Raw genomic sequence first — 14080 nt, forward strand, 5'->3', positions numbered from 1 at the left:
ATGGTTGAGAGATCATTTAAGAAATAGACAAATTATCATTTATAAAGAGACTATAGAATCAAGTCACATATTAAGAGAAGAATGCTTTATGATAGTTCAGACACTGGTAGGAAATCAAAGAAAAATGCATGTTTTTGATTACTCCCCCTGAAATATGCTGAAATCGAACATTTGCAACCCACATAACTAAAGATATATCGAAGAAAACCGTAACTTACTACATATTGAGTTCATTTCCATCGCAGGAGTCTATTTGAAAAACAAACCCCCATAAGGAATCCAGGAATGGAATCCATTCAAAGCAACAACTGTCAAAAGTTCTGCCAAGAAACTTGGAGTAATTTATTGCATCATGAAAGGTGAGGTGTTCAGAAGAACAAATAGTTCAATCATATTCTTCCCTTCAGATTTTATTTTTTGCTTCAATCCAAGAGAAATATCTAGATCTAAAACTCACTGAAACATGTTTTCATACTTGAAGACTAAGTAAATAAAGTTCAACATGGTAAACAGAAGAAACCCTCCTAATCTATTTTTAGTATTGCTAGAGGCTAGAGGACTTGACTCAGAATCTGTAAGATCAGCTGGCATTCCAACTCTGCCAGTAGTTATCTCTCTACAGATTCTTGGGCTAGAAAATGTAGTTTCTGATGGCCTTGGTTTCCCCACAAGCAAACTGCAGGGGACGGGTACAAGTGCTCTCAGCTCTGACATCCTCTTCTCCAAGGAGAGTAAAATGGGCATAGCTTCCAGCTAAGATGTCTCCCCTCCCAACCAGGCCCAAAGCACTTGCCTAGTATTTATAAAGCAGTTAGATCTTTCCAACTGAAACAAATGCAAGTATCTGCCTTGATTACAACAGCATCTCCATTCCAGAAATCTACCTCTTGGTTGTACTTCATGTCTGCTGGACAGGGATGTGGCAGAAGTAATACACCACTTACAAGAGACACCGAGGTACCCCATTAGCCTGCTATCAATTCCTACTGTGCTTTCATCATGGGACTATAGGACCCCTTTAGAGGAAGACCACTTAACAAGTTTATGAAGCCCCCACGGATGGGGGCAACATCGACATTATGTCCACTGAATTCTGCCCAACAAGTGGGTCTAATTTTGGAGAAGTTTTATAGAAGAGGTATAATGGTGATTTCAATACCCAGCCTTCCTGTAAATCACATTGAAGGCTCACAGAAACATACAGGAGCTATAATCCTAAATTAAAAGTGCACATTCTGAGAAAACAGAGACATGGAAGAAGAGCACTAGTCAGGTAATAATAATAGTGTATATTGTTTTTTTTTTTTTAACCCACTTCTAAGCAACTAATACACTATGGTCACTGTTAAGTGCAGTCAAGGAGGGCACGTATTGCATGGAGCACTGGATGTTATATGTAAACAATGAATCATGGAACACTACATCAAAAACTAATGATGTAATGTATGGGGATTAACATAACATAATAAAATTTTAAAATGTAAAAAAAAAAAAAGAAAGCTGAGTATAGACATTGATGTGTGATTTAATGCAATGCTCATCTCAAAATATCGGTGAAACTATGCAACTCATGGGACTTTAACTGTCCAATGTGAGTTTGGTCCTTTAGTGAAGACCAAGCCAGCTAAACAAAACCCCAACCTCCTAATTTGTCTCACTCTGGCACTGACTTGATGGGGGGAAAACATATCAATATTTTTTAAATGTATACTAAAGACTAACATTCCTGAGCTCATATGCCTCCTTACTGGACATGCAGTGCTATCTCGAGGGAGCGCACAGGTACTGGAAGATGAGGAGATGGAGTGCACACGCTGTTCTTTCCCAGGCGGAATGTAACAAAAGCTAAGCATGCTGTGGAATGTCTGCAGCAAGGACACTGCTGATAAAAATAGCTTTAGCCCCTCGATCTCAGGACATGGGAAAAGAGGTTACGTCAAAAATCTGCACCGCCCATTCATAATCTTAGGAAGGGTTTAAAATGACTCCAAACCCCTCCCAGAGGGACAGAAAAGGCTACCCAAAAGGGAAGGAAAGGGGGAATAGAGAAATAGTTTAAGTTCTGGGATTTTCAAAATCAAATCAATTCAAAATCTTTTAATATGCACAGGATAGAATCAACAATTTGTTTTTCTTTGGGAAAACATCATCTGATTGAGCCTTTCTCTTCTGCCATTAAGCTATTGATAAAGCTTGCAAATAAAATAAGGAAGCATTAAATAAACACCTCCTTATTCTAAAAGCTGTCAACTCTACTGAAACTGAAGGCTTAATCCCACACTGCAAACCTATCCTAAACCACCTCAAAAAGGACCCCAGGCACACCCCACACCTCTACTCTAAGAATGGGTAAATTAGCAAAATACACGAGAGAGAGAGAGAGAGAGAGAGAAAGAGCATTTCTTGTAATGAGTCTCTCAAAGTGATGTGAAAGCGGGCATGCCCTGATCCCTGTGGGGGGTCAGTCACTTCCCATATTCAACTTGAGCTTTCAGGAGCAGTGGGTGATCAAAACTTCCACAGGATACTGGCTTCGGCAATTTGAGCTCATGGTTTTACATCACATACACTGGAGTCAGCTGGGCTCCACTGGACAGTACATAAACCAATCACTTCCCAAGGGTACACTTCACAGAGAACAAACAGTTGTATATCCAGAGTGAAGATCGGTTTTCTTTCATTAGTCCTTTATACTCAATACAATCACAATCCAGGTTAAAATAACAAAGACAAAAATAACTACCAGAGTTGTTGGATTGCTGGTAACAACCATTTCCCCTTCTTCTCCAGGGTGAATACCTGGGTTCAAGCAACAAATATTTAACAGTCCAAACAGTCTCTTCAGCCTTTCACATCTGATGTGTAGTTTCCAAATTCATGCATTTACAAACATGTTATCCCATGCAGGATAAAAGTAGCGATCTGGCAACTATTTATTTAATTTGATCGAGTGAGGCGGTTAAAGTGGATTGCTCTTACCCAAAAATTTACATGAAAGGACTGAATTCTGTGAGTTGATGGCCTAACTGGGCCAAGTTAAATAGATCATTGACAAAACTTCCACTTTACAGAGGTGCAAAGACCCAATAAATCTCTGCCATTTAACAGAAAACAATAGTTATGTATTATTTATAGCTAGATACAATGTCAAAATGGCACTAGAGAAGCAATTTTTGGCATATGGTGGCGGAGGGCATGGAGCCTGTCTAAATCTGATGCTCTTGTTTTAGTTTTTGCTTTTATTATCATCATGCCAAAGACTATCCAGTTGGAATCCCAATTATTCAGGAAACCAACCTACTATATTTGATATACATACAAAAATAAAACAAGCATCCTGAAGGTACTAGGTTATGAGGTTTTATACAAATCATAAATTCTTTAAATAAATAATGCTCCAAATTGTTTTTAATTGCTAGAAGATTGGTTTTTGGTAAGGAGCAACATCTAACAACTTGAAGTACTTAAGAATGGGAGATAAATTCCACTGAAACTACAATTTCAAGTGTGAGAATCAGTTGTATTCTTTCCACCAGAGTAAAACATACAAGTGAAGTACAAGAGAAAAGGAAATATGGATTATATTCCGCTGCTCGCAGCTTTTCACACAGTCTTGGACACCTATGACAAGTAGTTGGGTTGAAACATTCAAAGGAAAGATCTTGGCAGAAAAAGTCACCCACTGTTACTTGAGTCTTGGGGGTTACAACACAGTGACTGGACGAAGTTGTTCCAATTGGTTTTCCAACGCAATCCGTTCTTGATGAACCTCCTGATTTGTACAAAACAGAGAGAAGAAAACAAAAAAGCAAAGGGGTCATTTCCTGGGTTCATCCCTACTTCATCAGATATTAAAAAGAAACTTGTAAGCAGACCCACAAACGCTGAAGTACCACATGATTCTAGGACAAGCAGACTAGAAGGCATCATATTTACAACTGGTGACTAGACAGAGGCGGCTTCACAATTTGTCATCTCGCAGCTCCTCTCTGAAGATGAGGAAATGAAACTGACTGACGCCACCCCTACCTCAATCTCACTGGCAGTGTTAACAGGATCAGCGGCTGGCAGAAGTCGATGTTAAAAATCAAAAGACAAGAGGCTGGGAGAGAGCAGAAAAGCAAAAGCAGAATACTAATACTGAAAGGTGAGCCAGCAGGACTCAATTTCTAGCTGCGATCTCTCATTTCTAGTCCAGCACCACACCCTGCCGGGTCTGAGGGATGAGCAAATGCACTGGCCATCCCTCTGCCAAAATCTCATCTTGGCTCCTGCACAAAATACAGCTGAGGGTATGACTGCATGGCTAAAGGCAGGGAGAAAGAAAAACAGGATCAGCCATCTGCTATTTGGGAATTCAAACTTTCGGCCCTAAAACAGATTTATTGGCAGGAAGAGAGGGGACACTTAAAGACATTTGTAAGTAGAATCAGTTAAGATGGGAAAGAACTCTGTAGAAAGGCTTAATTCTGAGATGCCCCAGAAGAATTAACATGCTAACAGTCCAAACAGAATTCAGCAAGCATTTGTTCACCCTCCCCCACTACCCAGCCATCTAAGAATCTTTGATTAACTGTATACTATGGGCCAGATTCTGCTCTAGATGTGACAATACCAGCAAAGAACAAGATGGATCAGACCAATGCCTTCATAGGCTTTATACTCAAATGGCTAGAGGAAGACAATAAAGAACAAGATACTTTCAAAAGGAAATAAATAAGATGAGGTAATAGAGGAATCTGGAAGACAGGTGGAACAGCTGGTCATGGAAGGCTTCTCAGAGGTGATGCTATCTGAGCAGAGACTTGAATGAACTGAGGGGTGAGCCATATGAAGACATGGGGGAAGGATATTCAGGGAGACAAAATGGCAACTACGGGGGCGCCTGGGTGGCTCAGTCATTAAGCGTCTGCCTTCGGCTCAGGTCATGATCCCAGGATCCTGGGATTAAGCCCCGCATTGGGCTCCCTGCTCCACGGGAAGCCTGCTTCTCCCTCTCCCACTTCCCCTGCTTGTGTTCCCTCTCTCGCTGTGTCTCTCTCTGTCTAAATAAATAAAAAATTTTTTTTAAAAATGGCAACTACAAAGGCCCCAAGGGAGGGAATAAGTTTGGTGTGTTTGATACCAGAAAGGCCTGTGTGACCAGAGGAGAGGGAGCCAGGAAGACACTGGCAAGAGCTGAAGTCTGAGAGTTAGGCACAGACCTTGTGGACAGAGTCAGGAGTGTGGACACCATTCACAGTACAGGGGGATAGCATTGTGGGTTTTGAATCAGGGAACATATGTGGCTTAATTTAGAATTTAAAATGTTCACTCTAGCTACTGTGTAGACAGTGGATTGTAGAGTAGGGCAAGAGCGCAGGCAGGGAAGAGTTGCAAGGTTACTGCATGGACCCAGGTGAGAAATGAAAATGGCTCTGATCAGGGTAGCAGCCATAAAGATGGCAAGAACTAGATGAATTCTGGTTTTGTTTTGGTTTTTTTTTTTTTTTTAATTTAGAACTGATAGGACTTGCTGATAAAGTTGACGTAGAAAAGAAGGAAAGAGATTTGTGATCAAGCAAGTGGGTGGTTAGTAAGTGGTACTGAGAACAAGATTAGATGAGAAATAGGCATTTCAAAGGGACGGCTGGGAATGAAGCATCTGAGGTGTGTATTAGATATATTAAGAGAATATGTTGAGTAAGCAGTTGTAATTGCACGTCCAAAGATCAGAGGTAAAAGAAGTAAGGTTTGAGACATAAATTTAGGATCACCAGGCTATGGATGATCTTCAAAGCCCTGAGATTGTGTATCATCTAGCAAAAGAATACAGACAAAGGTTGCAGGTGAAAGATGGAACTGAACATACACAGCATACTCATTCCCTACTAGAACTCCACTAAAACAATGAAAAAAAGTTTTTTAAGTCACAAACACATAAGAACAAGAAAAACAAAAGGGAAGAAGTGATACCAATACAATTTGCAAGCAGGAAAGCAAACTGATGAATGGTAAACGACTCAGCAAATCCAAGCAAAATAAATGTGGGCATTCTACCAGTTGTTACGTTGCTGCATGGTGGGGTTCGTCTGTAAAGTGACCCAAGTACCTCTTTATTCAAGGGTCCTGCATCTGTAAACTGACTTAGTCTGGAAATTGATTGACAGGCTGTGACTAAAGCTCTATTTTGATGATTCTTCAGACTTCTTTTCACGTGAGCTAGAACATTTTCACTCATACAGATCAAGGAGAGAAAACTAAACCTAAGCTAAGCATAGCGACAAAACAAGAACCAACTTGATTTTACATAGAAGAGTTCCTGAAAGACTCAAGCTGGCAGTGCCAGATACCTACGTAAGTGGAAGCGGAAGAGGGGAGGAGGATGGCTAGAATAAGTGTTGGGTGAAAGTCTGCTTCAGAAGCAATTAGCTCCCCAGCTTCTTCCTGCTACCGGGGCAGAATACTGAAGATTTATTCCTTGAAAAGGTAAAACACAGGGCCTCTTGATTAGCAGTACAGAGACACAGCTGAGGACAAGATACTGGACTGGAACTAAGGAGATTAAATGAATATCCTAGATACTGAGACCCACAGCCCTCTCCCTCCACTGAACCAGGTCTTTCCCTCCATGTAGGAGACTTAAAAAAAAAATCTCTCTGGAAATTCTATCAGATTAAAAAGAAAGCACCAATGATACTGCCTTGGGAGGATCCCCAACTATACAGCCCAACCAGACTGTTGAAGACTGAAGCTCAAAGTTGACAAGCCCCACAACATGCTATGCACTTCCAGGGAGCATTTGCATCCTCCTCCTAAATAAGCAAAGGACCATCAGATATTGAAGGAAAGCATCTAATAAGAAATTCGTAATAGTAAAATAGAAAAGTATTCAGGAAGAAAAAAAATACTACCATTAATAAAAGATATTACAACAATGAAATGAGAATAGGATACCTTTAAAAAGAAACAATTAGAGAACAAAAAATGAACTCTTGGTTAGTAAACAATAGTTTGAAAACTTAAAATTAAGTAAGTCTCCAGAAATGGACAAAAAGACAAAAATAAAGAAGAGAAGGACAGAAAACAGAAGATAAAATATGAAAATATTAGAATACCAACAAGCTAGGAGTTCCAATGTCTGAAAAATATCAGCAAGCGAAAACAGAGAAAATGGGCAAGGGAGTGGGGGGGGGGGGGAAGAAACATGGAGAAAATACAACAATAACAAAAACCAAGAAAACCCTCAGAACTGAAGAATATGGGTTTCCAAATTAAAAGGGCTTACCAAGAAGAAAGAACATTGTATGAAAATGATCTACACCAAAGCAAAGTAAGAGGGGAGAAAAACAAGAAATAAAACACACAAAAAAACAAGTTCATACACAAAGATTCATAAAACAGAATGAACTTTGACATTTTAAAAAATAATTTTTTTCATTACATGGTAAGAGTGACTTTTTTTTAGCGTACAGTTCTATAAACTTCAACACATGTATGTATTTGTGTAACTGTCAACAACCAAAAAGCTCCCTGGTACAACTCACTGATCTATAAACCTTCACCTTCACGCACAACCCCTGGCAACTACCAGTCTGTTTCCCAGCACTATAGTTTTGTCTTTTCAAGAAAGTCAAATAAAAGGGATCAAACAGTATAAAACCTTTCGACCCTGGCTTGCCTCACTCAGTGTAACGTCTTTGGAGTTTCATCCAAGTTGTGTGTATCACTACTTTTACTGCCGAGTGCTATTTCATTGTGTGAATGTACCACACTTGACCTATTCATCCTCTGAAGTACATCTGGGCTGTTTCCAAGTTTTGGCCATCACATAAAACTGTTATGAACATTCATGTACAGACTTTTTAGTGAACACAAGTTTTCATTTCACTGGTGGATACCCAGGAGTAGAACTGCTGGATCACATACTCAGTGCATATATAACGTCCTAAGAAACTGCCAAATGATTTTTCGGAGTGAGGTACCATTTTGCATTCCTATCAGTGCATGAGAGTCCCAGTTGCCAGCACCCGGTGTTGTCATTATTTTCTGTCTTAGCAATTCTACTATACATGTGGTGGTACAAGATCACAGTTTTAATTTGCATTTCCCTATGGCTAATAATGCTGAGTATCTTCTCACGTGTTTATTTGCCATCCTTATATCCTCTTTGGTGAAGTGTCTGTTCAAGTCCTTTGAGTTTTTGGAGTTTTGAGAGTTCTTGAGTTTGGAGAGTTCTTTATATAATCTGGATACAAGTCGTTTGTCAAATATATGGGTTGCAAATATTTTCTCCCAGTCTGTAGCTTGTCTCTTAATTCTCCTGACAGTATTCTAGGCAGAGCAAAAGTTTTTAATTTTGATGAAGTACAATTTAATTTTTCTGTTCTAGGTTACGCTTTTGGCATCATTTCTAACACCAGGTCATGCAGATTTTTTCCTATCTTTTCTTCCAAAAGTTTTATACCTTTATGTTTTATGTTTTCATCTATGACCCACTTCAAGTTAATCTTTGTATAAGGACTGAGGTTTCAATCAAGGTTCGTTTTTTTTTTTCCACATATGGAGGACCCATTGTTAGAAAACAACTGTTGAAAAGACTATCCCCTTTCTCAATGAATTGATGTTGCACCTTTGTCAAAGACGGAATGGCTATATTCATGTAGTCTACTTCACAATCCTCTATCCTGCTCCACTGATCTATGCATCAATCCCTCCCCCAAACCCATATTGTCTTGATTACTGAAGCCTGATACTAAAGTGATTCCTCCAACTTTGTTCTTCTTTTCCAAATTTGTTTCAGCTATTCAAGTTCCTTGGCCCTTACATAAAAATTATCAGATTAGCTGATCTATACCTACAAAAAGTCCTGCTGGCACTGTGATTGGCATTGTAGTGAATCTATAGATCACTTTGGAGAAAAGTAACATCACTACTATGTTAAGTCTTCCATTCCACAAAAAGCAAACATGTCTCTCCATTTATTTAGGTCTTGGATTTCTTTTAGGAGCACTTTATAGTTTTCAATATTCACAACATATGTGTTTTGATGAATTTATATGAATTGATACCTAAGTATTTCATTTGGAGGAGGGTGGCAAGATATCGTGAACGGCAGTGTTTTTCATATTTCTGTTACCAATTGTTCATTGCTTACATAAAAGAATATGATTGGTTTTTGTGTGTTGACCTTGTATTCTGTAACCTTCACAAACTCAATTAGACAATGAAAATGTAAAAACCAATTCAATTTGCAATAGTGTCACAAAAAATTAGGAATAAATTTAAGAAAACACATGTAATATGTGTACACTCGGAACTGCTAAGAGAAATTTCACAAGATATAAATAATTAGAAGATGTACTCTACTAATAGATTAGGAAACTCAACACTGTTTAGATTTTGATCCTCCTTAAACTGATCTATAGATTCAAACGAATCCAATCATAAGCCTGGCAGGCTATTTTGTAGCAAATGACACAATGATTCTAAAATTTATATGAAAGAAGGGGCCCAGAATATCCAAAGGAATCTTGAAAAAGAAGAGCACGTTGAAAAATTTATACTACCTGATTTTCTTACTACAAAGTAACAGTAATCACAATTGTGTGCTACTGGTGTAAGAATCAACAAATAGATTAAAGGAACAGAGTAAGAACCCAGGGGCACCTGGGTGGGTTAGTTGGTTAACCATCTGATGCTTGATTTCGGCTCAGGTCATGATTTTGGGGTTGTGAGATTGAGCCCCATGTCCAGCTCTGTGCTCACTGTGGAGTCTGCTTGAGATTCTCTCTCTCCCTCTGCCCCTCCCCCCATTGGCGTGCTCTCTCTCAAAAAAAAAAAAAAAAAAAAAAACAGAAATAAATCAACACTTATATGGTCATTAGACTTTTCACAAGGGGACCAAAGTAATCCAAGGAGGAAAAGAAACTCTTTTCAACAAATGGTGCTAGGTTAGATATTGATATAGGGAAAAAACAAACCTTGACCCTAATCTCAAACCATACACAAAACTTAACTTGAGGTGGATCACAGACATTGGTGCAGCCACTATGGGAAACGCTATGAAAGTTCATCAAAAAATGACAAAATTATCAGGAGTAACATCAGCATCATGGCTGTATAAGACATCCCTTGTCCATGTCCCTCTGCCAACAACAACAGTGCCAAAAAAAATCTGGCTTTCATTCATGGGCAAAGTGCCTTTGTGTGAGCTGTGTGATCCAGCACCATACATAGACCAAGAGATCCACCCAGCCATGTATTGGGCAATAGGCACACAGACCTCAGTCCCAGCTCTGGACCCTGCACTGGCTTCTGAACCAGCTCTAGTCCCTCTTAGCTACCATCTGGGAGTCTATGGAAAACACTGTTTTAGACAATCACCCATGGATGACAAAGCCTTGGTGGAAGTCAAATTTCCAGGAGAGAAGTTCTAGCACAATGCTAGAGCAAAAAAAAAAAAAAAAAAAAAGTAGTAGTCTGGATGCACTGGAGGACATAAGAGGAACTGTAAGATTTTACTCATATCACCCTCCTCCACAAGGTAGCACAGCTTAGGGCCAAGAGAGATCTTCTCAGCCCATGATTTCTCCCATGGGGGAAACAGGAGTGTGTGGGTACACACCCACCTTCCCCAGCTGTGTGGGACACTGCCAAAGAGGCTCAATTCTCTCTTGCCCCGTCCAGAGTACTGAATTATGAACTGCATGACCGAGAGACAGAAAGTAGCTGGGAGAGCGGCAGACAGGACCCTCAGAAGGTATTAAAGGAAACATGGACCCTACAAAATGTGTTGCAGGACTCATCAAGAACCCTACTCATGAGCTTCTGGGGATCCTCCAACTGCCCACAGGATACTTTTCAGCATACCTCTAGCCTTACCCTCTCTCTATCTCTCTCTCACACACGCACACACACCTATCCTGTACCAGATACCTGTTCACACTCCCTAGGCAGCAAACTTTGGCAGGTGGCTGGTGAGCACATGCAGAAAGGCTGTGCTGGCTCAAATCTGAGGGTCATGGAGAGACCACAAAATTGAGCTTTAGTGCCACCTTTGGGAAAACAAAAGAGAGGCTGCTAGCACTTGGCCTGGTGTTTTGCAGGATCAGAAGGCATATAAGCTTAATAATTCTTCCACAAGAGGGAGCAAAATATGTCAAGCAGCTACATTCATAAAAGGTCTGAGAAAGCCTCAGAATCCCTAGCAGGACTGATGAAACGTACTTGTCTCCTGAAGGCAGTTAATAAAGACTGAAGGAAGTGACCGCTACTTCAAATACGAAGACAGCAATGCAAAATTTCAAGGAACATGAAAAATTAAGGAAACATGACACCAACAAAATATTGCAGTAATGTCCAGTAACCAAACCCAAAGACATGGAGATGTGTGATTTACCTGCTAAAGAATTTAAAATAGCTGTCTTAAGAAAACTCACTGAGCTACAAGAGAACACAAAAAGACAAAATCAGGAAAACCAAATTATACAAACAAAATGAGAAGTCTAACAAAGAGACAGAAGTCATTAAAAAAGAACCAAAGAGAAATTCTGGAGCTGAAGAATGAATGAAAGGAAAATTACAATAGAGAGCAAAAACATCAAAATGGATCAAACAGAAGAAAGAGTCTATGGCACAGAAGACAGAATTTTAAAATTATACAGTCAGAAGAGAACAACAACAAAAAATAATCAAAAAGAGTGAAGAAAGGCTACATTACCTATAGGGTACCATCAAAAGAAATAATATGTGATTTGCTGGACTTCCAAAAGTTGGAAAGAGAAGGGGGCAGAAAACGTATTTAAATAAATAATGGCTGATGAGAGATATGGATACAAGTCCATAAAGCTCACAGACCACCAAACTCAACTTAAAGAGATCCTCTTCAAGATTCATTATAATAAAACTGTCAAAAATCAAAGAGACACCATCTTAAAAGCAGCAAAAGAAGTTTGTAACTTACAAGCAAAGCCCCAAAAGGCTCTCAGCAGATTTCTCAGCAAGCACCTTACAGACAGGCCAGGAAAGAGTGGGATAATATATTCAAAGTGCTAAAAGAAAAAAAATGTCAACCAAGAACACTCTATTTGGCAAAGTAATCCTTCAGAAATGAAGAAGGATTAAACACTTTCCCAGAAAAACAAAGCTGAGTGGGTTCATCAACATTAGACCAGCCTTGCCAAGAAAGGCAGAAAGGAGTTCTTCAAGCTGAAATGAAAGAATGCTAATCAGCAACATGAAAACATAAAAAAATACAACATACTGGTAAATGTAAGTATACAGTAAGATTCAGAATACTCTAATACTGTAATATGATGGGGTGTTAACCACTTAACTCTATTACAAGGTAAAAGGACAAGAGAATCAAAAATACCTATAGCTATTTACAAATCAATCAATGTGATACATCACACATTATCAAGAGGAAGGATAAAAACCCTATGACTATCTCAATAGATGCAAAAAACACATCTGACAAAGTACAACATTCATTCATGATAAAGACTCTCAACAAAGTGGGTTTAGAGGTAATATACCTCAACATAATAAAGGCCATCTAATGAAAAACGCACAGCTAACATCATACTCAATGGTGAAAAACTGAAAGCATTACCTCTAAGATCAGTAATAAGATGAGGATGTTTACTCTCACCACTTTTATTCAACATAGTACTGGAAATCCTAGCTGCAGCAATCAGACAAGAAAAAGAAATAAAAGGCATCTAAACCAGTAAAAATAAAGTAAAACTGCCACTATTTGCAGATGAGGATATGAGACACAGAAAACCCTAAAGACAGCACCAAAAAAATATTAGAATAAGTGAATTCAGTGAAGTTGCAGAATACAAAACTAATATATAGAAACCTCTTGCGTTTCTAAATACTAATAATGAAGTAGCAGAAAGAGAAATTAAGAAAACAATCCCATTGACATTTGCATCAGAAAGAATAAAATAGCTAAGGATAAAATTAACCAAGGAGGTGAAAGACCTGTACTCTGAAAACTATAAGACACTGATGAAAGAAACTGAAGATGACAAAAACAAATGGAAAGATATTCCATGCTCATGGATTGGGGGAACAAATATTTTTTAAATGTCCATACTACCCAAAGCACTCTACAGATTCAGTGCAATCCCTATCAAAATACCAACAGCATTTTTCACAGAACTAGAACAAATAATCCTAAATTTCGCATGGAACCACAAAAGACCTCAAAGAGCCAAAGCAAACTTGAGAAAGAAGAACAAAGCTGGAGGTATCACAACCCCAGATTTCAAGATATACTACAAAGCTGTAGTAATCAAAACAGTGTGGTACTGGCACAAAAACAGACACACAGATCAACAGAACAGAATAGAGAGCCCAGAAATAAACCCACACTTATAGGGTCAATTAATCTATGACAAAGGAGGCAAGAATATCCAATGGGAAAAAGTCTCTTCAATAAATGGTGTTGGGAAAACTGGACAGCTACATGCAAAAGAATGAAATTGGACCACTTTCTTACACTATACACAAACATAAATTCAAAGTGGATTAAGACTAAATATGAGACCTGAAACCATAAAACTCCTAAAAGAAAACATAGGCAGTAATCTCTTGGCTATCAGCCTTAGCAACATTTATGGATATGTCTCCTTAGGCAAGGGAAAATAAACTAATAGAGCTATACCAAAATAAAAAGCTTTTGCACAGCTAAGAAAACCATCAGCAAAAAGGCAACCTACTGAATAAGGGAAGAAGATATCTGCAAATGATTTATCTGATGAGGGATTAATATTCAAAATATATAAAAGACTTATACAACTCAATACCAAAACAAAACCCAATCCAATTAAAAAATGGGCAAAGGACCTAAATAGACATTTTTCCAAAGAAGACATACAAATGACTACCAGACACATGAAAAGATGTTCCACATCACTAGTTATTGGAGAAAGGCAAGTCAAAATCACAATGCGATATCACCTTACACCTGTCAAAATGGCTAGTATCAAAAAGATATGAAATAACAAGTGTTAGTGAGGATATGAAGAAAAAGGAACACTCATGCACTGTTAGTAGGAATGCAAATTGGTGCAGCCACTATGGGAAA

At 38.7% G+C, this 14080-nt stretch overlaps 1 protein-coding gene across 2 annotated transcripts in view; it reads right to left on the reverse strand.

Moving 5' to 3' along the window:
- Positions 1-3703: 3703 nt before the first annotated feature.
- The window catches only part of REPS2 (RALBP1 associated Eps domain containing 2), a 214810-nt gene continuing 204433 nt past the window's right edge, over positions 3704-14080 (reverse strand). For both annotated transcript variants that reach the window (XM_021681025.1, XM_021681017.1), the window contains exon 18: positions 3704-3772. In XM_021681025.1, coding sequence (XP_021536700.1) covers positions 3704-3772 — 69 coding nt within the window. The remainder of the gene's footprint in view (positions 3773-14080) is intronic.

The sequence above is a fragment of the Neomonachus schauinslandi genome, chromosome X (genome assembly GCF_002201575.2).
Source record: "Neomonachus schauinslandi chromosome X, ASM220157v2, whole genome shotgun sequence".
NCBI lineage: Eukaryota > Metazoa > Chordata > Mammalia > Carnivora > Phocidae > Neomonachus > Neomonachus schauinslandi.